Source organism: Ichthyophthirius multifiliis (assembly GCF_000220395.1).
Source record: "Ichthyophthirius multifiliis unplaced genomic scaffold scaff_1120509250904, whole genome shotgun sequence".
Classification (NCBI taxonomy): Eukaryota; Ciliophora; class Oligohymenophorea; order Hymenostomatida; genus Ichthyophthirius; species Ichthyophthirius multifiliis.
In genome coordinates, this window is record NW_004086389.1 from 55,628 (window position 1) to 83,383 (window position 27,756).

Genomic DNA, 27,756 nt, shown 5'->3' on the forward strand with positions numbered 1-27,756 from the left:
ATGACGAAGACAAATATTAAATCTAAATTACAAGCGAAAATTTACTATTATATGAAAACATTTAATAAACAATAGGGCTTTTTTCACATTAAAAGAAGACTTTATTACAATAAATAGAAATAGTAAGTAAAATTCTAGAAAAAAAGGAAGAAGTCTACGCATTTTTTGTAGATATTTTATTCAATGAATCCCTTCGTTCCCCCCCTAAAAAAGATATAGAAAACATATTTTATTGCTCATTAATAATCTCACTTTACTTTTAAGAAAAAGACCTTGTTTAGAAAATTGTTTTTTAAGCCTTTGTTTTTTAATATGAGAATCTAAACAATTTAACTGTTGATACGATCGAAGCCTTAGCCGATTTTATTAGTCATTACTTAACAAATGTCTCTTTTGAATTTTTTTGGAACAGAATATCCGTTAATGGTGAAAAACAAACCAATTTTCTCAAAAATGTCTTTAAAAAAATCTCTTATATGAACAATCCTTCTAAAATAGAAGAATATTTTAATGAATATGCTTAATTTAAATAATTCTTATATACTTAACCTATAAAAGAAATTATTAAATTGTAATATTCAGATAAAGATATTTATTAGAAAATAATGGAAAAAATAGTTCAAAAAAAAACATCATAAGAACTCTTAGACTTTCTTAATGGATTTCCTAATTAACCTGAAATTCTTAAAGTTTTCCTTGAATGTCTCTTTTTTAGATCTTGTGAAACTTTTACTCATTTGAAAATTTTATATTAACGTTATTAATAATTATTGAAATCTTTAGGATAATAAAATTAATAACTATATAAATATATTATTAATACATTATTAAGTTTTTGGTAAAATAGTGAATTTCATCTAAATATTTATTTATAGATTTTTATTAATAATGAATTTATTAAACCTATTTAAATTATAGAAGTTATTTTTAATAACATAAATGATTCTTCTCAAGATTTCAGAACTAATTAATTATGGCTTTTTATGAGAAAGTGTGTTATTAATGCAGGAGCTTCTCAAGAAATACTTAATTATATTTTTAATTAATTTTTGACTATTTTTGAAGATGAAAATGAAGATGAAATCTAAAAGAAATTCTATATTGAATACTTTATTTATTTTGTTAGATTATATAAGCATAAAGTCAATTGGAAAGATAAATATTAGCAATAATTTTAGAATAGTGAAAAGTCTCGTATTCTCCAATTAGATGTTATTAATTCTTACAATCCTTGAATTTGATATATTTATGTTAATTTTTTTTTTATTTAATAATAAAAAAATTATATATAAAATATTTATTTAATAACATAAAAAACAATAATAAATAAATGTATATTTTATATATTAAAAAACATCTAATATATTTAAAAAAAAAAAAATATTATTATATATTTATTTAATTTTTATAAATGAAAAAAAATATTATTAATAAATAATCAATCGATATTTACTATTAAGAAAAATAGTTTCCAAAAACTTATATTGTAAAAAAATCAACGCCAGATTAAAATCCTCATATAAATTTATTAAATCCAAAAAATAATATAAATTATAAAAACAAAATTACCCATTTAAATACAAACAAAAATGATTCATTAAATATACTATAAAAAACTTCTTAAAAAAATTCATAAAATAGAGTTGTCAATTAAGGTAAAACATACAGAAATAGCCCTATATTTAATATTCATAAATCATGTGATGTATAAAAAAAAATGAGTTAGAAATTTATAAATAAAAAACTAATATAATTTAAAGGCAAAAAATTTACATAGTAATAATATTTTAGATAAAGATCAACCTAATATTAACAAAATATATTAATAAAAATAAACAGAAAGATATAAAACATATGAAGGACCATAAATTTCTACCAAAAAGACTAAATATTTTTAATAAAAAAATGATTCTTTTAGTAATTGTAGTAGTTGTTAAAAATCGCAAATGCATTATAGTAAAAATAAAGAACATGATTAATAAAATTAAATAAATAAAGAAGATAAAGATATCTATGAAAACAAAATAAGATAATAACTATAACAAATTTCTGATTTGTAACATTAAGTATAGCAATTAAAATAATTAGATGAGGAAAAAACTAAATTATTAAATTTAAATTAAAAAAACGAATTATCTTTATAAAATCAAATAAACTAATTAAAAATAAATAATTTAGAATAATAATAATAAATTAAAACATACTAAAACTAAATTGATTAAATATTAAATAATTAAAAGAAAGACAAAGCAAAAGATGAATAAATATAAGAACTTAATTAATAGATAAATAAATTGAGTAATTAAAATGATTAAATAAAAGTAAATAATTAAAGAAATATTGAAAATTAAATGCTTATTGAATAATTAAAAGAAGAAAAAAATGTATATATATATATATATATATATATATATATATATATATATATATATTTTACTTTTCTTTACTTTATTTTTTAGAAATTATTATCTGATAATACTTTTCTTAGTAATGAAATTTTATAATTAACTTAAAGATATGAATAAGATATGGTATATTTTAAAATATTTAATAAAATTTATCTTAATAAATTTCTATTTTTAGGAAAGAATTTAATATCAGATGAAATCAAAATAAGAAAAAGATAATGAAAAATTAATGAATTAAATAATTATTAAATTCCAAAAGCTATAATAAGTAAAATATATAAAATTATATTTAAATTATTTTTAATTATAATCAAAAAAAAAGATTAAAAATTATGATTAATATTAAAAATAAGTAAAAATAAATAAAGAAACAATTTCATATATATTTAATATATTTAAATATTTTTAGACTAGTGATTTATTATTATAATAGAAGTTTCAAAATGAATAAATAAGAGACTTTTAATCACACGATGAAATTAAAGAGAACTCAGTTTTAAGTCATGTAGAAACAGCATTAAAATAAATAAGTGAATAATAAATGCTTAAAAATTAATTGTTAAATACTGAATAATAATTAAATAATAAAAATTAAGAAGTCTAATAATTATATTAATTATTAAATAAAAGAAAGAAAGATTATAAAGATCAAAATAAAATAATTGAAGAAATATTAAAATAAAATTAAACTTTAAAATAAGAAGTATAAAATCTTAAAAAATATTAAAATATATCGGATAACATAAAAGAAGGATATAATAACTAAAAGTTTAAAATTATATATATAAATTAATTAAAAAGATTGTATCTATAAATTTATATATATATATAAAAAAAAATTAATTAAAATATAAAGTCAATAAACACATGAATAGAAATTTTATGAAATTAAGGATAATAACTATAGTAGTATTAATTCTTAAAAAAAAGTAGTAATGATATATCAAATAATAATTAAAATTTAATAAAAAATGTAAAATTATATTAATTATGATTTTAATTAATTTAAAATATAAATAAAAGCTAGATTTTATTGATAATAAAATATAAAATGATTAAAGAAATTATAATTTAGAATATGACTAATATTAAAATAATAAAAATAAAAAACCTGTAACTAAAGATATGACAAAAACTGAATTTTTAGATACAAAAATTATACCTTAGAATGTAATAGAATCAAAATTAATTATCTGAATAAATAATACATATATATATATATATATATAGATAGCTAAATAATAAAATTATTATGTTTAAAATAAAATCCATACTAACAGAAAATCAAAATCAAAATATATTCAGTTATTAATTTTTTAAATCTTCTTTCTTAATTTAAAATTTATGAAAATAATATTTTTTAGTAAAACATACATTATAAGTTTTAAATATAAGCAGGTTTATATTTCATTTGAAAAAATGAAATATTTTTAATTTAAATTTTTTAATTTTATAAAAATATTTTTGTAATATAAAGTCTAAAGATAATTATTTATTAAAAAATTTTATTAAAATTATTAAAATTAAAATATTTAAGAAAATTTTTTTGAAATATATTGATTCGCAAAATAATTTCTTTTTATTTATTATTAATTACTATATTGAAAAAAATTAAGATTACGGAAAATTAAATAAAAATTAAATGATATAAGCAATTTCTATAAAAAATATATAAATATATATTGATTTAATTATATATATATATATATATATATATATATCTATATATATATAAATTTATATATCTTTATATATCTATATATATATCTAATTTTTTTTTTTTTATTATATATTTATTTTTATATATCATACGATTTTACCTAAATAAAATAACTATCTATTTTATATTAGACTTTTAAGAAAGTGAAAAAATTTAATATACATTATTATCAAAATAAATGGATTTATAATAGTAATATTTAATTTAATCCTCAAAAAAATATATTTCAAAATTTTGTATAAATTATAATTTATCAAATGAATTATTTTTTACTGAATTTATGAAATATTCTATATTAATTAGAATAATACATTTATTATATATATTTCATCATTATAAAAATTGATTTTTTTTTTTATTACAAATAGTTTTTAGTTATTTATTTTCTCTCAAAAAAATTAACTAAAAAAACTAAAATTTAAAAAAATATAAGTTTTATGTATTTTTTTAAAAATAAATAAAATTACTTTTTATATAATTCAATATAAACTTTTTAAATAAAATAATAAAAAATTATATTATTATAGATTATAAAAGTTTCTAAAAGCAATATATAATTATCGCATTTCCAAAACGACACTCTTTATAATCAGTAATTATTGACTCTATTAAGAATTTAAATAATATTAATAATTATATTTTTCCTTTATTAGGGAAGACATATATTATTATTTTTTTTAGAAACAAAAATACTTAAAAATAATATTTTTCTACTGTTTTAAATACACTATTTTATATTAAAATTATATATATTAATATTTATTAATATAAATTATAAATATTATTATTTAAAATAAAATAAATTAATTATATTATGTATTAAGAAGAATAATAACAATCAATAATAAATAATTTTTAAGGTTCACGTTAATCTTTTGATTCTTCTTAAAGAATATCTAGCTCCATTTCTTAACTATCTAGATCTTATGGAGGAATAATGATAAATCCAACAGGGTCATATCAAATAAGTAAATATATATATATATTTAAGAAAATAAATTAATTAATATAAATATTTTCATTTCATTTTAAATAGCTAAAATATATTAAATTCATAGTAAAAAAATTGATGGCGAACCTTAAAATTACGGTTCTGATTTTAATGAAAATTTATAGCTTAATATAACAAATAATAGCTTATTGAGTATTCCTTAAGATTAAGTTTTTTACCTTTATTTTCTCAAATAAATTAACCTTATTTTATAAATTATATATAACTGCCTTTATTTGTTGATGAAATAATAGATTTGTATACAAAACATAACTTAAGCTTTATAATATTTTTGATTTTTTAGTTTTTAGTTGAATCTATTTTTTTGATTATAAACTTTACTTAAAGAGCAAATACAATTGAGAACGTTTTTTTTTTTTATTAATATAAGTTTTTTTTTATTTAATATAAAATCAAAAACGTAGTTATAAATTATTTATGATGATCTAAATTTTGATTAACTTTATAAATTTATTTATAACATTTTTCATAAGTAAATTAAATAAATATTTTACATAATTATTAATTAAAATATATATAGTTAATGTATTTTACAGTATATTTTATTATTCAATTGGATTTTTATCCACAATATAAAAATAACTGACTTTAATGAATATTTTTTCAAGGGCTACAATAGTTGGAATGTCTATTTAAATTATTTTGAGCTATTTTGATGAGTAAAATATTATTTTTTAATAAAAAATTTAAATTATTTATAATTTATAGATTTAATACCTTTTTATTCTTTTTAAGATTGATAGCCTATATTTATACAAAATTCATAAGTCACTTATTACTCTAATTAGTATTATTACCAAGATGATATTTATAAATTTGATAATTTATATATTTAAATAATAATTTTAACCAAACATAATTATTTTTTAATATACACTAAAATATTATATATATATTTTTATCATTAGCATAATATTTTTTTTATAAAATTTTAATCTATTTTAATTTTTAATATGGTAAATTAGTTAAAGATAATTAAAAAAATAAAATTTTACTTAAAAATAAAAATTAATAAAATTTTAATCAATATATAAAAAAAAATGAATAATAGCTAATAATTGAATTCTGATATTGATGATTAAGATTAAGACTATAATGTAAAAATAATATATTTTTTTTTAATTTATAGTTATTAATTTTAAATATTTTTTTATGTTAAAAAAATATAACTCAGCTTTCAATATAGCTTTAAAAAAAACAAGCAGAAGTGGATGAAATTAATAAAAAAATTAGATACATGGAATTATAATTTAGGAAAAAAGAAATAGAAGTATTATAAATTATTTAAAAGCAAAAAATTGTTTTATTATTATTATTATAGTTTAATAGTGAATTAGACAATTAAAAATAAAAAGTATAAATTTTAGAAGAAACATTATCATAGAAATTATAAGAATTCAAAACAAACCAATTAGTAAATGAATTAGAAAGATAATTAAGTTAAGTAGAGATGGGACTAAATTTAAAATAATAATAGGAATAATAATTATTAGTTAAAATATGTCTATTAGAATAAGAAAATTAGTAATTATTAGAAGAAAAGCATTCAATGAACATTGTAAACATTATGGAAATTCTAAAATAAAATGAAGCTCTTGAAAAAGAAATAGAATAATTAAAAACAACAGCTGTAGATACTATTGTGGACAAGGAGAATAATATAATATTCCTAAATGAAAAAGTAAATGAGTTAGAAATAAGTTTAGAAAATTATAAATAATAAATAGATTAATAAAATTTCGAATTCGATAATAGGTTTTAATAAGCTTTTAATAAGGAAGATTAGACAATAAAGAATATGAATAAAAAATATAATAATTAGAAAACTAATTGTATGAAAAATATTGTTGTAATATTGAAGAAGAATTAATTAAATTTTAACTTACTGAAGCTGAAGAATAAAATAAAAACAAAAGTGATAAGATAAAGCAAATAGAAAAGTAATTAAATTTATAAAAGGAATAATTTGAGAATGAAATTAATTAAAAAAATCAAATAATTAATAACTTAAATATCAAAATAAGTTAATTAAATTAATATTAAGCAAAATTAAAATAATAAATAGAAGAAGTTTAAAGAAAAGTTTAAGAAAAACAAAATTAAATAGAACTTCAATAATAAAAAATTATGTAAATAATAAGGAAAAATAAATAACTAGAATTAGAAAATTAATAAAATAATGAAAATGAATAAAAATTAAAACGGAATTTAAAATAATAAAAATAATAAATTGATTTATTATAAAAAGAAAATTAAATATAAAAAGAAACTATTGACTAAATTCAATTATAAAAAAATAATATAAATAATAATACTTAATAATAAATATAATAATCTAATACAATATCTTTAGTTAATTTAGCTAAAGATTTTAGAGATGAAGATTTTAATTGGGATGAAGAAGAGGAAGAGAAAACTGAAAAGATATAAACACCTTAATTAAAATCAAAATAAATACATGTTTAAGATACAATATAGAAATTTAAAGAAGAGAATTAATAATTAAAGAGCATAAACTTTAAGCTTTAATTATAAAATAACTCTTTAGATGCCCATAATAAAAAACTAGAAACATAAATGATAGAACTTCTAAAATAATTATAAGATAATAGAAAGGAGTTAATGAATAATGAAAAAGTAGCAAATTTAATTTAAGAGTTAAATACTTTCAAAACACACTGTAAAAAAGTTGAAAGCTATTTTGTAAATGAAAAATTATAATTAATTGAAGAAAATTATTATTTAAAAAATGAACTTAAAATATAGACATAAAATTTTGATTAGAAAAATTAATTGTTTTCTTAAATTACATAAGAAAGGGATTATTTTAGACATAAATATAGTTAAGCAAAAAAAATGGTTGTTTAAAGAAAAAAGGAAGGATTAGAAAAAAAGAAAAACATATTTTAAATATTTTAATGAAAAAAAAAAAAAATTAATTTGCTTTTAAAAATTTTATTTTAATATATACTATTACATAAGTAAAATATTTTTTTTTTTTTAAATTATATTAATATTTATTTTTATATAAATTTTTTATTTTATTATTTTTCATTTAAAACCTTTATCAATTTTTTAACATGTTTCTTCTAATAATTTAATTAAAGAATCAGTTGTACTTTCTCTTTATTATCTTTCTGTCTTTGATTTTTGTTAAATAAATAAATTTATTTTTAAATTATAAAATTATTACCTAAAGCTCTTCTTAAATTTTTTCATGTATATCTTCAATCATTCTATACATTTTGCTTTATGTCTCTTCTCTTGTCTTTTTTTATTTTTAGTTTAAATAAAATGAATAATTTAGAACTTTTATATTAATTTTTTAAATTACTTTTTTTTCTACTAATAAAACATCATGAAACTAATTAAGTTAATTTTCAATTTCTTCAGTTAAAATATTAGTTTAATCTTCTCTAAAAATTCGAAATAAAATTTAACTTTTTATTATATTGTTATTTTATATTGCTTTACCTTTTTTTTTATCCTAATCTATTTATTGTTTAATAAAATTAATTATTTAATTAACTTCTTTTATTTTATTATCTGAATTTTCTTCATATGATTTATTATTTTTGTTAAGGTTTATATTCATATTATAAAATTTCTCATCTATTTGTTTAAAAATGTTATTTTCAAATGTTTTTTTTGACTTTTTTTAATTTTTTTGAAAAATAAAAATATAATTAATGCGAATTTCGAAATATAATACAAATTTTTCTTCTTCAAAATAAATTTTATAAATTTTCGTTCAGTATTTTTGTTTCCTTTTATTTTTCCTAATTTGAATCCTTCATTATTAGAAATAAATAATAAAATGTAAAAAAAATTATACTTACTTATTTATTATTTTTTAATTCTTCAAATGTATATTACAATTTCATAACCTCATCTTTTAATATCTTAATTAATATAATATGCATAATATATTGGAATATTATATATTACATTAAATTTTTAATCGTCTGCTAAACGTTCTTAATTTAGCCTTTCTTCCAAATTAAAAATTCTTTAATCCAAAATATTTCTTCTATCTTATTTTTCTTTATTTAAATTATGTTCAGCGTTTTCCCATTTTTCTCTTAAAATTCTTATTCTTTATTTGTTTGGGGATTCTTCTTAATTAACTCTTATAGAAGATTAGAAAGGAGAGGTCATTAATTTATGTTTTTTTTTCTTTAAGATAAATTTTTATATTAATATATAATTATAATGCAAAAAATAAATATTTTTAGTTATATTTATTTAAATTTAAATTTAATAAAATTTTGAATAATTTACTTTTTTATTTTTTTCGATTATATGCCTTATTAAATAATAAATTATTCTATCGAATATTTTAATTATCTATTGATTTAAAAATTAATAATAAATTAAATTTAAAAAATAAACTTATGTTTAATATAAAAATCCAAAATTGTATAAATATGATGTTTATTTATATATTTAAAACTAATAAATATTTATAAAAAAAAAACACTAAAAACAATAATAAATATTTTAAAAAAATCTTATAAAAAAATACATTATTTTAAATAATAATTATCAAATATTATTTTCTAAATATTTTTTTTATATAAAAAAAAAAAATTGAAAATATATATAAATAAATGATTTTATAATAATAATAAAACAGTATATAAAAATTAGATATAATATAAGAAAAAATATAAACTGCCATAAAAGTTTATAATCTTCCTTTAGATTATGACGTTTAATTAATTTTGGATACTTTTTCAAAAGTTGGAAATATAAAAGAGTATTTTAATGAATAATTTGAAATTATAATAATTTATTATAACTAAGATTGTATATATCTTTCGAATTTTTTCAATAATTATTAATATGGACAACATAATTAAGTATTAAAGATAAATACAAATATAACTGAAAAAGATATAAAAGGTAAAATATTTAAAACATATGATTAATAGAATAATAAATAGCATCATTCAGCAAATACAAGTTATACAGATTATAATTTTAATACAGCAAATGCTTTTACATATAAAATTTGTGAAAATAATGGTTAATAATCCAAATAAAGTATAAAAAAGTAATCATAAAGTAATTCTTAATTAATTAAAAAAAAAAGATCAACAATCCATTGTTATGTAAGCAAAAATTATTTATAAAACGGATAAGGAATTTAAACTTTAAAAGAACAAAATGTAAGCAAATATAATACTGAACGAATTAATTCACAAAATTCTAGCAATAAAATTAATAAATCATCATCCCTGATTTTTTCTGAAGATTAATTCTAGGATGATTTATCAATTCAATCAATAAAACTAAATAGTGGATAAAAAAGCGATTTAAATGTATTTAATATAAATAAAATAAGCGAAAGAATGGATGAATTCTAAATTAATGATTAGAGTAATAATTTCAATAATATGAATAATTAAAATTCTTAATTAAACTAAAGAAATAATCATATTAAATAATAAAAATTTAAGGATGATAAAATTAAGAAAAAAAATATTTTTGGTAAATATGTTTTTAATTTTTAGTACTTAGTCGTTTTAATTGTTTTTCATGTATTTTATTGTATTTACTAATGATTTTAATTAACTAATTTTTCTTTTACACATAATTATATTTTTTTTAATCATTAAAAACATTTTAATAATAAAAATCTTTTATATATAAAAGTATATTTTGTATTTTTTTTTTTTAAAGTTTTAATTTTATATAAATTTTTTTAATTTTAATATATTTATGTAATTTAATTAAATGAAAGAATGATGATAATTTCAATGAAACTATTATGTTTATATATATTAAATAGATATATTATAATTAAATATAAAATAAAATATGATTTTATTTTTAAATAATAATTTTTAAATAATTTATTTAAATTTTTTCTAAAATATATATTATTATACATATAAATTAAAAAATAATTATTATAAAATATGATTTTTTTTTTTTTTTTAATATTTATTTAAAGACTTCGTTAACTTATATGCGGTTAATTGATTTAAGTTTCTAGTTAATCAATTTTTCCATATTCATCAAATAAACAAGAAACTACTTATTACTAGTTTTAATTTGTTCCCTAAACAATAATTGAAAAAGATGCATTTATTGAAGTTACCTTCCCTTCTGAATTTTTAGCAAACGCTATTCCAAAAAGACCAGAATGCTCTATAAAAAAAGAAAATGATTAATATTTTTAATAAGTGCCTTGTGTAACTATAAATAATCGAATCGTAAGAGCAGATGTTTAGAATATACTAAAGAATATCTTCACGATTGTAATAGGATAAATAACTAATCCCTAATATAAAGATTAATCTGGATAATTTTCTATAAGGACAACTTATTTGGAAGTAACTCAAGATTATTCAGATACATTTGGCTATGTAGGATTCGCTCCACCACCTTGTAATTTTTAATAAATATTAAAATATTTTATAATATAACAAAAAATTTATTTTTTTAAAAAAGTAATAATTTAGGATCCTTAAATATACAGAATAAGTAACTATCGTATTAGTGAAGGGTCGTCATGGGAATTCTAATTTAGAACATAAAATAGTTATGGACCAGGAAACAGTTTAAGATTTACATTTCCAGAAGGATATCGTTCCTTAGGAGTAGGATGTGATATAGTAGGTTAGTTTGGAAAAACGGCAAAAGCAATACTTGCGCATAATTATAGAACAATAACCTGCTAAAGCGTTAATAAAAATATTACTGATATAAATATTGCAAGAGTAATAAATATGATAAATCCTGATTTTAGTGGAATCATGTAAGGATTTAAAATTGAAGTATTGGAATTAGATTCTTCTTTAGTTTTAGAAAAAGTAGAGTTTGGAGGAAATATATAGATAGAGCCAGGAATAATGAAGATAAGTTATATATCTTCTGATAGCTTTAAATGGTCAAAATCTTTATACTCATTCTTTATTAATTTAGTTAACCCTGTAGGTTCTAATGATAGACTTTATTTAAATTTTACAAATGAATGGAAATTAAATGCAAAAAATTGTACAATAGTAAATGGGTAAATATTTATTTTTTAATTAATATATAATAAATAAATATAGTTTCGAACAAAAAAAAAATGAAATGATTTATTGTTACTTAATTCCAGAAGCAAATGCCTATAGAATAGAAAACTTTGAAAAAATAGATTCTACAAAAAGACTAGTACTCTCAGTAGAAGTAGAGTCTCCTCATTACGAAAACTAATATCCAGTAACAATCGCAACATATAACACTCTGAGAAATGCTGTAGTAGACATGAATACAGTTGATATAATGATTAATTAAACTTACGGAGTTCTTGAAAAGTTTAGTGTGAATCCAGTTTAGGCTCCCATAACACTACGAGCGGGAGAAATAGGGCCTTTAGAAATAACTCTTTTTTTGAAAACGCAATTACCAAAGACTGATGTGGGAACCTTTGGTAAATTTAGAATAGATATATTTCCTTAAATATTAAAGCCTGAGCCTTAATATGGAAAATTAGTCTGCTTTTTTTACGCTGATAAATACTCAGGAGGTTTAAATGGCGAAAACTGTGATAAAGATTGGGAATTGGCGAGAACTGATCGTACAGCATTAATATATTTAACACCTTTAGCGTATTCATTCAAGGAGAGTGAAATTCCAATAACGGTGACAACTTAAGGTAATTTTGCTGGAAAACCTAAAGGAGTTCAATTAAATCCCCTTGTATAAAGATATTTGTTTCATATACATATGTGGAAATTTAATGGTAATATATTTACACTTGATTCTACTGGCAAAGAAGTTCCTCCAGGATAACCTCCAGATGAAGTATATTTTACTGAATTTATTCCAAAACCAGATGCTATTAATGATGGATCTGCAAAAGACGTTCCTAATCCAGCCGGGTAAATTTCAGATTTATCAGCTACAGTTTATAGTGCCGGATAGTTTACTAATATTTAAATGAAATATAATCATTTGAATGATTTTATTAAAGATTATACATTAAGAAAACCTGAAAATAGAAATTATATCATTAGAATAGAATTTATTGGATCTGCTTGGGAAACTAATTTGGGTTGGGGAAATGCAGCTAATTTAGCCGATGGCGATTAATGGAGAAAAGGAGAAAAAACACTAGGATTTACTTCAAAGCATAATTATTTAATTAAAAATTATCCATGTTAACTTGAGGGTAATATATGGGAACATATAGATCTGACATAAAAAGCTAGTAATTGTGATTTGAATATAAGAGAATAAAAAGAATCATTAAACGAATATCCTTATTTGTAAGTTAATTTATTATAGACTAATTTCATTTCTAAAACATCATATATAAAAATAACTATTCCTAAAATAAAAATTTCTAATAATGTCGATTATCCTGCAATTATTAATTTTAAAATTCTTGAAGAAACTCCTGGATAAAGAGACCCAATAGTTCCTATTTGCTAAATTGATAATAAATAAATTTTTGTTGTTACAAAATTTACACCATGTATTTTTTTAAAAATAAAATAAAATATATATATAATTTTATTTTAGTAAGCCCTTAAGTAATTACTGCAACTTAAAATAATCTAAGATTAAATACAAAAGATATTAAATATACTTATACGTTCCCTTAAAGCAATCTTGATTTAAATTATGCTGTAATAATCGAATTGCCTAAAGTATAAATGTTATTTGGACCTGTTGCTTGTACTGGAGGTACATGTTTGAAATATGACTATCCGGTCAATTGGATTGTTTTTACACCTAATATTGCCTAATTAACTACTGCAAAAATAGAGATAATAGAAAATTTTATTACTAATCCTGCTTATAATACTTAGTTCACTATCAATTCTTATGTATGGTTTTAATAGTAATTAGTTAATATAGGTTCAGGTACTATTACTTATCCTTATATGACAATGACTGGTGGAATATTTAAACTTGAAGAAACAACACAACTATATTAAGTAAGAAAAATATATATATATAAAAAAATGATTAAATATTTTTATTTTTTTCAATAAATAAGTCAAACTAAGTTAAAAATACAATATCTTTCACATTAGAAGAAGCTTTACCTGATAATGGCTATATTTCATTAACATTTAATTGCCATAAGCTAAATACAGTAACAAATTTCTTTTTTGCAACTACCGGAATCACTGCGTTAGATAATTAAGGAATAAGATATATAGCAGACAGTGATTCTAAGTTAGTAATATTTAACTTAATGACAATAGCTAAATCATCGTTAGTAACAATTGTAATTTCTTTATAATTGCCAAGTACTTTAATTTGCTTGAAGCCATTGGTAACAGTAGAATTAGGTTACGAATTTAAAACAGCTTTAAATTCAGGCGTAATGTTGCATAGTCCATCACCATTAGTAAATTACGAATAAATATAATATGATTCAACACCTGCTTAAATAACTGTAAATAAAGCATTTTAAGACTTTTAAATTTTAAATCCAATAGTGTATAAAAGAACGCATCCTGAAAGGACAATAACAAATAAAATATATATTGGGCCTTTTAACTTTAAATTTACAGTAGCAAATGTTGCAATAAACAGTATCAAATATGCTTTAATATTTAATATAGTAAACAATATTATTGATCCTTTTATATGTGGTCCAAATGGAGGTTATGATATTTGCTAATTAGATGATTAAATATTAAATAAATAATTATTAATAATAAACAAATGTTCATGTTCTAGTAATTCAGGATCTTTAAAAATGAGTTTATTTCATAGTAATGCTTTAAATGCAAATCAAGAATATGAAGTTGAATTTTCAACTCGTTATGCGAATCCATATAATGGCATTACTTAACCTTCTACTCAAGCTTACTATGAAATATAGAGTTCCCATTAGATTCCTTCTAATCCTTTAATTTCAAGTACAGATACTAAGTATTCAAACTCACACTTTCTGTATTTATATGCTACTGTATTTACTGACTTCACTGTACAATGGGCACATTCAACTCCAGGTTAGTACAATATGTTCATATTTTCATTTACTGTAAGCTAAGACATTCCTGCATATGATCTGGGAGGTAGATTGTAACTTGAATTCCCAACATCAGATGATGAAGGATTTGCTTTTAATACTGATTTAAAATGTAATTCTAGTGATAAATTAGGAGCTTCTTGTTGGTTTGCAGATGAAATAAAATAAAAAGAAGATTATTCTTCTAAATCAGATACATATTATGCAGATAACTTCACATTAATAAAAAAAAAAGAGCTTAAATGCATTTTAGTAGAAAGCCGATATTAAGGTGAGCCTGTATTTTTGGAGGTTATTAATTTCAATTCAATAGCTAAAGGCACAAAAACTAAAATTTATGTAGGGAAAGTTTGTAATCCAACCACTCCTAAAGACAGTAGTAACAAAGCAATAAGAGCAAATATTAATTTGAGAATTACTTCTTACAATATCGATTCTAAAGGAGAGCGAGTATACTTAAATTCTTCTATATCTAAGTTTTCATTAATCTTATAGATAATCCTGGTATTCTTTCTCCTATAAATGATGAAAGTACTATAGTGGGCACAGTAGGAGAAACTTTTCTCTCTACATTTAAGAAAGATACTTCAAAAATTGTGCATCAAATGAAAATTGCCTTAATATAAGGTGATTTCTATGTAACTGAATTACCTGTTGGCTATTTTAATTTACCTTACAAAGAAAACAAAGGTAATTTAGAAGAATGCAAATTAAGCACAACTTTTGAATATTGCATAGTATTCGAAGATTCAAACTGGGTAGTAAGAAAAGCAAAAGCCGCTTTGGTTCCAACAGTTACTGGAAATATTGAATTATTCGCATTAACAGATAGATCAGAAATAGATAATATTAACTTCTAATCATATATTTGGAGTTAAGGTAAATTGACAAATGTTGTTTTAGAAGTAATTAATAAAACAGCCTGGGATGCAGCATAAGGATTGATTACAAATCTTGCTATAGATTTGGCACAATGGGTTACTTATGGAGATGCAAGTTTTAAAGTTCCAGTTTCTAAGAAATAAGTAGACATAGTAGTATCATTCAAAATTGCTAATTAAATTCCTGCAGAAGGTTCCATAGAAATTAGATTTAAACATGCAACACCATTTAAGATTTATCCGAATTGCAAATCTCACATATCAGGTGGTAGTTAATTATTATCAGCAGCTTAAGTAGATGTTGCTTAAAATGGAGAAATAGGTTGTGCGATATAGTAAGATTATTCGTGGTATATTACAGGTTTTAAAAAAATATCTGGATCAAATGATATTTAGATTACTGGATAAATTGACATTCCTAGTACTGTAGCTCCGATTTCTGTATAGGTTTTTACTTATGCAAACTAAGATGATAGTTAAATTAATTTAAAAGGAAAAATTATTGATAAATCGAGCCCGGTTGATTCTATTTTTACAATTGGAAAACCTGCTTCCTTTATTGATGGAAATATATTTTTGTAACAATCAGAACCTTTAAAAATTAATTATTAGGGTTTTTTTAAAGTTTAAGTAAATTCTTAATATCTTGAATAAGATATTACTTTCGTATTTTAGAGAGTTTCTGGAACTATTTAAGGATTTAAATCTTTATTTGCAAATAGAGAAAGTATCGTTTGTTTTGCTTAAAATGTTGATAATCCAGATATTACAATTCCTTTATTTTATAACTTTAATAATTATTTAACTGATATTGCTGCACCTAATTTATCAAATGACATAACTATTAAATGTGAAATAGAGACCAATTTACTAATTCCTAATAAAGACTATGTCATTACTTTGGGTTTATAGGATAAAACTACAGGCGTTTTATCAGGTTTAACAAGCTTTTGGCCTTCCAATACAGGCATTTTCAATGTTATTATATCATCTAAAGCCTAAACTAATTACCATATTGAATACATAGAAATATATCCTGAAGAATTTACACTTCTAGAACTGATTTCTACAAATAATTTATCAGGTTAATCCAATTTATTAATATTTACTTTTACTCCCAAAGTCAAAATTGCTGTGGATTATGATTACCTAATAATAGAATTAAATACAAAATCATTAGATGGTACATCTGTTTTTGATGACGATTTAGGTCTTTCTTCTTATGAGAATTTAAACAAAATTCCAGCTGATGTTTAAGGAAAAGCTAATTTAATCGCAACATGTAGAATATCAAGGGGACTTTCAGCAAATAATATTGCAAGCAAAATTATATGTTTTTTTAATGCAGACATTAGTACTTCTGATAGAATAATGCTATTTCTTCATGTCTAGAATCCTAATATATTATTATATTAAATGTATATCCCTGTCATTGTTTATACTTAAACTAAAGGAAAATTGCCGAAAACTAATTGGAGTATTTTAGAGTTTTCATATTTCGTTGTTGAAATATCATCTGCTAAAATCTATAACAATGATAGTTTTGATCCATCAAAATATGATAATAATATCACTTTAAAATTCTCTTTATCAGCCTCAATTAGCAATATTGAAAAATATTATTTTGTAGTGTAATTTAATTTGCCTTATCTACCTCTTTCAAGTGCATCTCCGTCTTGTTCAGTCGGAAATATATATGTCTTAATTAATAATAAAATGCTTGTTTGTTAACTTACAAGTCCTATTGCTACAAATTTCATTGAATTCAAAGATGTTTTCGTTTTCGAAAAACAATCTATCCTTTATACAGCAGATTAACTAAAAATAATGGGATGGGCAAGTGCTCTAATCAATTTAAAATAACAAAGTTATTTAATGCAATATAAATATTTGAAAGATGCCAATACTCCTCCAACAGATATAGATTAAACAGATATTTAACTAAAAATTTTTAGCCTTAATATTTCACTTATAAAAACTGATTAAAATGTAATTTTCTAAATAAATAAGATTAAATTATAAGGTGCTAAAAAAATCACAATCAAATTACCTGTAAGTGCAACTGGATATATTGTAAATAATTTTGATTGTACTAATTATTAGGATAGTATTTTAGACTATGTTGAAGTTACAAAATGTTTTATAAAACTTAATGCTATACATATATATTTTGACACTACTAAAATAACTAATTATGATTTTAAAAATATTTAAGTAGTAACTAGAAGTAATGCCCTATAACCTTAATCAACTTCAATTGATTTCGATAATGAATGTATTGAATTATTCACTTGGGATGGAGATTTAGAACCTTCTTCTGTAATCCTTGTTGGAAAATCTAAATTTGCAGTTAAAGTCAGTGCTACTTATACAAATTTACCATCAGGAAAACCTTTTGATAAATTTGAAATTATTGACGATAGATATATGGAAACAGAAGATAATTTAGGTTCTGGTTATGGGACATTAATTATTGAAAATGTTTTGGCTCCAGCAAAAGATTTTATTATAGATTCAATAACGAATATAGAATTTATTCCTACTTTAAAAGATGCTTTAGATAAGTATAATGATGCTAATAATGTATAATTTGACAGTAAACCTTGTTCTTTAGTTTGCAGAATTAATGGAAAGTTATAAACTTAATGTGATTATTAAAATAATAAAATTGTTTTCGGAATTAATGCATTATTTGGAGATTAATTCAGAATTACATTAGATATTGTATGTTTGGATAGTTTTCCTGAAAGAAAAAGTATTATTTATATTTTTTTTTAAAATAATAATGGTTTTTTTTAAAAAAATAGTTTTAGGTTAATTAAATGATATAAATAATATATAAGACAATTTAAATGTTAAGATTAAATTTCCACCAGATACTATGATTCAAGATTATGATAATAAGACTACAGGTTTAAATGTTAAGTACAATAAATTTTAATTAAAAACTGTATTGGAAGATGCTCCGCTTAGATTTTTAATAAGAGATTCTTAACTCAATATGTTAAAAGGTTTTAAAATAATTTTAGAAAATGCATTATTAGATAATCCTTCAGTCCCAGTTAAACCAGCATCACTTATTGATGTTTCTACTATGAATGGCTAATGTACACTTACTTAAATTTCAAAAATACAAAATGCTATAAATATATAATATTGCTAAATTTATAAAGAAACTGATTTAATAATTGAAATTTTTACTGACAATCCTACAATGGCTGCCATTTTAAATAATGATACTGATTATGAATTATAAGTTAAATTCTTAACTAATTCTGGATTTTTTATTAAAAAAGATTATAAAATTATATTTAAAGGTTTTGATAATATAGCTATTGATATTTTATATTTTCAAAACTACATTACCATTAATAACATGAATAATATTAATAATTATATTAAATTATAAAATTTTTATTTGACTTCTAAATTAAAATCAGATAAAACATCTATGTATATATAATTGCAAACGCAACAAGCTTTTACTTTATCTACAAAAATAGATGACTTGTATTTATTAGAATTAATATTCCACCAAATTAATGTATAAGAAGCATTTGGAGCTACTGCTTATGAAGGTAATAATAATAACTTATAAAAGAAATTATATTTTAAAAAATAAATATTTAATTAATATTTATAAAAATTTAGGATAAATTATTCCATGTTAGTTGTATACAGATAGCTTTGTTGCTCAAATTTAAGAATGTTCTATTTATAGCATTAATAGTAAAGCTTCTAAAAATCACTAAAATCATATTTAATACTCTTATGAAGGAGATTAAATTAATTATTAAGATAAAGATCTGATAATAAGAATACGAAATGTTAATTTATTTGCAAATAAATTAATATCAATATCAATTGATGATTTTATCCTACCTGATTTAGTTACTGTTCCATTCTTATCATTTACTGCATAATTAATTTTAATTTCTTAAACTGCTATAAATGTTTATTAAGAAACTCAAGTACTGAGATAATTTTTCCCCTATGTAATTAAAATTTAAGATTCAGCTGACAAAAGTGATCAAATATCAAATTTTAATTTATAAACATAAAATTCAGATTAATTTTAATTTAATTATCAAATAGATTCAAATAAATTCCTATTATCTTAGGCTACTCCATTAAATCCTTTATAGGATAATATTATGAATGACAAAAAGCATAAAGTGAAAATATGTGCAAATGATGGTTTTTTCTTAATTAAAGAAGATAAAAAACCTTTAAATTCAATAGATAATTTATAAGTATTTTATGAATCACTCTAGGTATCAGGTGCTACAATTAATAATGAGTATGCTTTATTATGGAAAAATCCTAAAACTAAATGTTTTTATGGATAAGTAGCCAGAACAAATTTAATTAGTAGTATAGATAATTTTTCTGTAAAAGTCTAAAACTTGGTAAATCCTACTTCTAATTAATAAAATTTTTATGAAAAAACACTCCCTCCTACGATAATATACGAATTCTTTTAATATAAAAGTACAGATTCTACAAAAATTTAAAAATTTACTATAAATCAACCCAACTTTTCAACTTTCAAACCTAAAACTAGTTAATTAATAATAAAAAGTGTAATAAACCGATCAACAGTTGAGATATATAATTAAAATACAAAAGTATTATTACAAATATAAATAAGTCTAGGATCTTCTCATGAAGCGTATAAATAGATATTTGAATTAAAAGCTGAATTACTAGAGATAAAAGCTGTTTAAGGCATATAAAAATTCCTAGAATGTTTAAATTTAGATTATATGGGTAGATCTTTACCTGTTTCAATAACTGGAGACTTAACAATTTAAATAACAGGACTAGATGAAGCTCCGAAACCAACGTCATGGACTACTTTAACATTATATATGTATGTTCTTCCAAGCAGTGGTTTAAAAACTACTACAACAATTGAATATGAAGTAAAAGCTAAGATAAAAAAAACTGACACATATTATTTTTGGGAAGCATAAGTAATTAATTAATAATAAATATTAATTAAACCTATTTAAATGAATTAATTCCCTTCAATAATTTTTCCTTTAAAGAAATATTTTAATAATTATTATGAAAGGTAGATTACATACATCACTCCATCTGTAGATTTTAACATAAAATAAATGAATTTCTTATTATAATTTAATGAAAAGCTTGAATATAGTGTTTCTTCTTCTGCGCCTATAATAAAGATTTAATTAAATACTTAAATAATTTAAATAGATACGGCTAATAAAGACTTTTGCTAATTCTTGGCTTAAAAATCAGTTAGTTAATTTGAATTTGGTATGCCTTACTTTATGGAATTAAATTATAATGATGCTACACCAAATATTTTTTAATTTAGACCTCCTTTATCTGCATTAGAAAAAGATACTAAATATTTAATAAAAGGATAACATACAAAACAAACGTTAAACTTCGTAAAAAACTTAAAAGTACCTGCTTAATAATAAATAGTTATTACATATGGATTAACTATGGATAATATAGATTATTAATATGTTAACTTTAAGGATCCTTTTAAATAATTAAATACTCAATATGCAAGTATTACTTAAGAATAATTCAATTATCTTACTGTATAATTTAGTTTGTAAAGTGTTTCAGGTTCAGGAATAGATTAGACTGTTTACATAGAATTAAATCATATGAATTGGGAAAATGTAGGTTAATAATTAATACAATCATATAAAGCTGATGAAATTGTTTTCTATAATGGAAAATAGCACGATTGTTTAGCAGATACAGATAAAAGTATAGGTAAATGTATAGCTTAATTTGGTTAAGACAATAGGGAAAACCCATTTAGAATTGTCCATTTTTACAAAAATATATATACAAAAGATACTAATTATAAGATTTAGATTCCTTATATTAAAAATCCTGCAAAGTAAAGTTAGATATTTGTAAAAATATAAATTGTTTAATGGAACTCGAAATTAAAAAATTAAAATCCAATAATAATCGCATAATAATACTTCATTAGTAATTTAAAATTCAATAAATTTGCTGTGCCTTCATGCACTGTATCTATTAATTTTGATACTTCTCGTTTTATTGAAAAAAGTGATAATATACTTTAGTTTAAATTATCTTCGATTTCCAAAACAATATAACTTGCTAATTAAGGATATATTATGGTAAAACCTTTAATGAAAGTTCCATAAATAAATAATTTTGATTTTACTAATTTAAATATAGCAGGAGTTTTATCATTTATTTATTTCCCTTTAACAGGAATAATTATGATATAAGTAAATAGTAATGTTTCTGGAAATTTGGAACTTTCATTTAATAATATTAAAGTAGGAAATGAAATTATCGACCTTGCTTTTACAAATGTTTATGTTGGAAATTTTGGTTAAGATACTATAAATGTATGTAATTCTGCTCCTACAAAGCCAATATAAAAATAAAAACCTGACCAAAATTAATACTCAATAGCAATATCTAGAGGTAGAATTAATTTATATTCAGAAGGCTTTCTAAAATTTGTTGTATACAATCAACATACTATTTTGGAAGGTTCAACAATAACTTTGGAACTGCCATATGATATTTTCGAACCTGCACTTCCTTTAGATTATAAATTTTTGTAATAAACAGCTGAATAATCACCAACTGTTTTAATCCCAAATACTACCAAATTCGATGCAGCAGATGGTTAAATAATAAAAATAAAAAGAATTGAAAAAACTTGTAAATATGAAATTACAGGATTTAAATAAATAAATCCTTCTACTTCAACTTCTATAATCTAAATAACTTTAGGTTACAAAATTAAAAAAATACTTTTGCCTGCTAACTTTTATATAAAATATGAAGTACAATTATTATTTATATTTTTTTATTAAAGTTCTTATTTTTATAGGTAAAAGGACCTAATGGTGGAGTTACAGAAAGTTAAACTCTAAATAATTAATGGGGTTCTTCTGCAAATAATATTTATTTATCAGATCAAACTGTTGAGTTACCTTTAATAACTGGAATAAAAGAAAATTATTAATATATAAAATATATTGATAGTGAATAAGTAGGTCCCTTATCTTTTTAATTTAAATTAAGTACAAACTCTATTTAATCAGTCGAGATTACTATTCCAAATGATTTTCAATCGCCAGCAGCAGCTACTCCTGCTTTAACACCAACTGAATTTTATTTACGTTACTAGAAAACAAATTAAGCATATTGGGTAATATTTTATTTTTTTAATTAATATTTTAAAAATTAAATAAAATTAATAAAAAAGGTATATTCTCCAGATATAAAAAGTATTGAAAATACAATGAAATTAACTTTTCCTTTATCAAATATTGATTATTAAATATAAGCTAACCAATAATATACTGCTATAATTGAAGGATTCTAACTTTAATAAACATACAAATATCCAAAAACAACGAACTATAAATATATGTTATTCTTCATAAAAGCAATTCAAGCTTCATTATAACAAGAATATAAAAGAATATATTATGTTTAAGATCCGTTGCCAATAAAAGCAGCAGATTTTAAATTCATTGCCTTACATAAAGAATATAGTCACTGGACAGTTTATAGAATTTAAGTAATTACGTAAGTAGAAGTTAAATTAAATGATGAAATTTGGATAGAATTTGAAAGCAAACGAGGTGCTTGGGATTATGATTAAGCCTCTGGCGATTACTTAGGTTTTTATCTTTTTAAATAAATAGAATTTAAATTAATAAATTTATAAAAAAATATAAAAAAGGTACAACATACAAAAGAAAAACTCTAGATTGCACAGAGAAATTAAGAAAAATAGTTTCAGACAAAAAACTAATTTGTGAATTATTCCAGAGAGGAGAATATGGTCTAAGAAATATTTGGCCTAAGATCCGGATTTTAATTACCAAAGACATAGCTAAAGGTAATAATATTGATATTTTAATTGCAGGGATAAAAAATCCTCCAAATACAACACTAGTAGTAGGAGTAAAATTAAGTATAAGAACAAAAGCTTTATAAGATCCTAAGGATTTTCCTTTAGTAGCAAGACAAATAAATTATAGTTTTTTCTAACCAAACTCAATTAAAGCAACAATATATGCACCATAACCAAGTAACTATTAAAATAGTTTGACAGCAGAAGGAACAACTCATTCAAAATCAGTTAAGCATAAAATAGTTTTAGGATTTTCTTCTGCACCTAAAGTAGGAGATTGGATATGTATATATTACACATTAAATAATAATTCTGAAATGAGTGAAATTTGCTAAGCCCCAGATGAATGTTTTATTTTTCCTACTTTAGGCTAAGTAATTGTAAAAATAAATAATTCCTTTATTTCAGCTGCTTTACCTGCAAATCATGTAAACTTTAGTATAGATCAAATGAATAATGGACTATATAGATATGCAGGTAATTTCAACATAGAATATTGGGATAATAGTGGTAATTTAGTATAAGCTTATACAACAGAAGGATTAAAATATGAATATGATAATAAGTAAATAAATAATGACCCTTTAGGAAAACCTTATCCACAATATTCAGTTGAATTTTAACCAACTTTAACTCCTTTAGAACCTGAATTTATAAATAAATATTGGTTGTCCGATTTTTGGAATATAGCATAAATAAAAATAAAAGGTCTATGGAGATACTCAAATATAAAAACATTCTGGATAACTTTACCAAGGCAAATAGATACTTACGATAAAAGATATTGTAATGCCACAATAATAGATACAGTTCTTCATAAACCATATCCTAGTAATTTTAACTGCGTAGTTTTAGATAGAATTGTTGGTTTGGAGTTAACAGAAACAATACCTAAATGGGAAGAAGGAAAACACGATACATTAGAAATGTAAATCTATTTAAAATTTTTTATAAAAGAATTTTAATAACCTATTGAGACTGACTGTTTTTGGATTAGTACAAGTGTAGCAACTATACTTAATACCAATTTAGATAAACTATTTTAATTAGATGAATATGAAGGAGTTACTTTAACCTGCAAAGCAATTAATATTTCCCCATATATACAACCGAATTTAAAGGAACTTACTTTTAACACTTTAAGTTTTTATGACAGAAAAGCTCGGCCAAATCAAGATGTGGAATTATACATGCTATTATAACCAAAAACTTCCGTAAACTAATTTAAAGTTGATAGAATATTATTCAGAATTCCCGAAGAGTTTAACTATCCCCCAGTCTAATATTTTAACGATTGCAGAATTATTGGAAAAACAGATGAAAAAGCTTAACTTTGTATGTTAGAACGTAAATTTGCAAGGACTTACATAACAGTAATACCGAATAATGATTATGACCATTCAGTAAAAATAATAAAAATACAGGATAATGCAGACATAAAATTAACTAAAGTTTTCCTCAAATCTCCTTTAATGCCAGGAAATAAATATAATATAACAGCTAATCTTTATTCTGGAAACCGTCTTTTAGAAAAAACTACAATAAATATGGCTAGTGTTGTTGGATTCTTATTGCCTGAATTAGATTATAAAATAATATCAAATTTAGATTTTGCTAGAAAAAGTTTATACATATTTAAATTTAAAATCGGTAATTAAATAGCAGTGCCAGCAGGTTATGATTCTTAATTTGCAACTGTATATTCATCTATCGACTTTATGTTTGAAACTAATTAGGGTTTTTTGAAAAATCTAGGTACTGGATTAGATACAGGAGATTAATTGGGTTGTGTTTCTCCGACTTTAAAAACTACTGTTAAAAAAAGACTTAGATGCACTCTCAAAGTTGGAACTGGTCCTGAAGATCTTCCTAAAATTATTGTTTAGGATTATGAAGCAATACCTATTAATTAGTCAGTAGTTATATATATTACAGATATTCAGACCCTTTAATAATTTGAATAAGTAAATATAAAAGTTGGAGTTAAGTTCTATTAAAAAAAAAAAAATGATCAACCTTACGTTTATGATCCATTGGTAATTTTTAATTAATTTTTTATTAAAATATATTTATTATAATACATAAATTAAATAAAAAAGAGTACACTAAATCCAACCATAGTTGACAAAGCAGTATTAGATTTATTGCCTAGCGGAGCCCCAGCAATTCCTAATGAAATAATATAAATGGATCCTATAATTGACAATAAAACAAACAAAGTATGGGACACTTTTGAATATACATTCAAATTCAAAGGAATACCTTTAATATAAAAAACTGATTATATCGTCTTTAGGTTCCCGAAAGATTATTTTTATAGGTTTAGTGATTATTCAAGCGTAGAAGCAATCGTAGACGGAAAAAAAGCAACAGATATATTTGTATTTGGTATATCCAACATGATATACATATAACCAACAGACCCCATATCAGGTGATAAAACAGTTGTAATAAAAAATCTTATAAATCCAGCTTATTCCCAATCATAACCAGTAAGTATAGCTGCATGGGTAGAAATTGACCGTTACTTAAAACTTATGAATTTAAACTAACTAGAAATATTGAAGCATGCATTTCTTCTTTTCCTTTAGTTTATGTAGCTCCAGATATAATAGTTGGAGGTCATAATGGCATGGCTTACAAATTTTACTTTAAAATCGGACATTAAATACCTGATGACCAAGGAGCAGTAAGTATAGTATTCCCGTCTCTTTACAAATATAATCTTTATACAATGGAAGCTTAATGTAATCCACTTAACTTCCCTGAGACTAGTAAAGTTTCATGTGCAATAGGCTCATCTAATAGAGTAGATGTTTTTCTTAATGGATTTTAATATAATGAAAATAATTAATATGGTGTAGTTGTTTCAAATGTTAATTCACCTAATGAAAGTAATATATCAACATATGAAAAATCAGAGTATAATTTTAGAATAATTTCGTATTATGATAAGAATATTTATCTAAATAGACAAGTTTGTTAAAAAGATTTTCCTTTCCCTAAATTTTAACCCGTTTCTATCAAAAAATGTACTATTCTTGTAGATACTGAATTTTCGAATGCTGGAAAAGATTCACTTTACACTTTCCGTCTTTAATGCATAGATATAGTACGTCAAAATACAGATATAGAAATAGTTTTAAATAATAATTATAGATAAACAAATCCAAAAAACGCAGAAATATAAGCTAAAAGTTTAGAAGCGAACACACTCATGTCTTCTAAATGTTTCCTTACTTCTACAAAAGATATGAGATATATACTTACTTGTAAAGTAAGAGGTATTCCATCATAAAATGGTTTTACCATTTAAGTAAATCTTGTAAATCCTTAAATTGTTGATCCCATTTATTTTTATTCTGCAATTTTTTACAGTTATGGACTTAAATATGCTGAAGCATATTCAGTCTAAGGAAATTAATACGGCTTGAAATTTTAACAAACCCCTTTAAGCCCAGATGTATAGAATCCTAATAATTTATAAGTTCAACTTTTTAATATTTAAAAAACTGGAGGACAAATTTCAACTTATATATTTAGAATACCTGCACTTATTTAAAATTAATACTTAAATTAAAAAATAGATAAAGCGAAAATAATATTCCCAAAAATTGAAAATCATTTTGCTAAATATATTTCTTCTCCTTTGAAATGTGGAGCATTTATATAATTTAATTTCGATGAATCATTTATTAATTATAAAGGAATTTTAGAAATGACTTAAGGAAGAAATAAACCTTAGAATTATTTTAATTTAAAATGTGAATTAAGTGATGATTTCGAAATATCAATTTCTGCAGATAAAATTTCAAAATATTATTAAGACGTTAGTAAA

At 21.1% G+C, this 27,756-nt stretch overlaps 2 protein-coding genes across 2 annotated transcripts, besides 11 other annotated features; one reads left to right on the forward strand and one right to left on the reverse strand. All coding sequences in view use genetic code 6, as the record gives it.

Moving 5' to 3' along the window:
* Positions 1-1,262: 1,262 nt before the first annotated feature.
* Positions 1,263-1,327: a microsatellite.
* Positions 1,328-2,385: 1,058 nt separating this feature from the next.
* Positions 2,386-2,432: a microsatellite.
* A 1,398-nt stretch (positions 2,433-3,830) lies between these two features.
* Positions 3,831-3,859: a microsatellite.
* Positions 3,860-4,075: 216 nt separating this feature from the next.
* Positions 4,076-4,175: a microsatellite.
* Positions 4,176-5,490: 1,315 nt separating this feature from the next.
* Positions 5,491-5,530: a microsatellite.
* Positions 5,531-6,122: 592 nt separating this feature from the next.
* Positions 6,123-6,177: a microsatellite.
* Positions 6,178-8,145: 1,968 nt separating this feature from the next.
* Positions 8,146-8,183: a microsatellite.
* An 8-nt stretch (positions 8,184-8,191) lies between these two features.
* IMG5_110270 (hypothetical protein) lies at positions 8,192-8,735 on the reverse strand (the record flags this gene model as incomplete). The annotated part of the gene is made up of 4 exons (XM_004034849.1): positions 8,192-8,281; positions 8,334-8,403; positions 8,475-8,556; positions 8,615-8,735. The coding sequence occupies 4 exons, from the start codon at positions 8,733-8,735 to the stop codon at positions 8,192-8,194; spliced, it is 363 nt and encodes a 120-aa protein (XP_004034897.1).
* A 262-nt stretch (positions 8,736-8,997) lies between these two features.
* On the forward strand, positions 8,998-27,352 carry IMG5_110280 (hypothetical protein; the record flags this gene model as incomplete). Its single annotated transcript, XM_004034850.1, has 23 exons — positions 8,998-9,293; positions 9,791-9,899; positions 11,100-11,536; positions 11,600-12,161; positions 12,205-13,613; positions 13,661-14,079; positions 14,142-14,498; positions 14,979-15,240; positions 15,624-17,849; positions 18,228-18,764; positions 18,817-19,116; positions 19,183-19,587; positions 20,105-20,309; positions 20,661-20,985; positions 21,087-21,111; positions 21,233-21,679; positions 22,322-22,836; positions 22,884-23,204; positions 23,262-23,682; positions 23,745-25,954; positions 26,018-26,306; positions 26,510-26,812; positions 27,297-27,352. Exons 1-23 carry the CDS (start codon positions 9,197-9,199, stop codon positions 27,350-27,352), a joined length of 12,237 nt encoding a protein of 4,078 aa, XP_004034898.1. The 5' UTR covers positions 8,998-9,196.
* Positions 10,829-10,873: a microsatellite.
* Positions 10,971-11,008: a microsatellite.
* Positions 10,972-10,998: a microsatellite.
* Positions 23,694-23,726: a microsatellite.
* Positions 27,353-27,756: the final 404 nt, after the last annotated feature.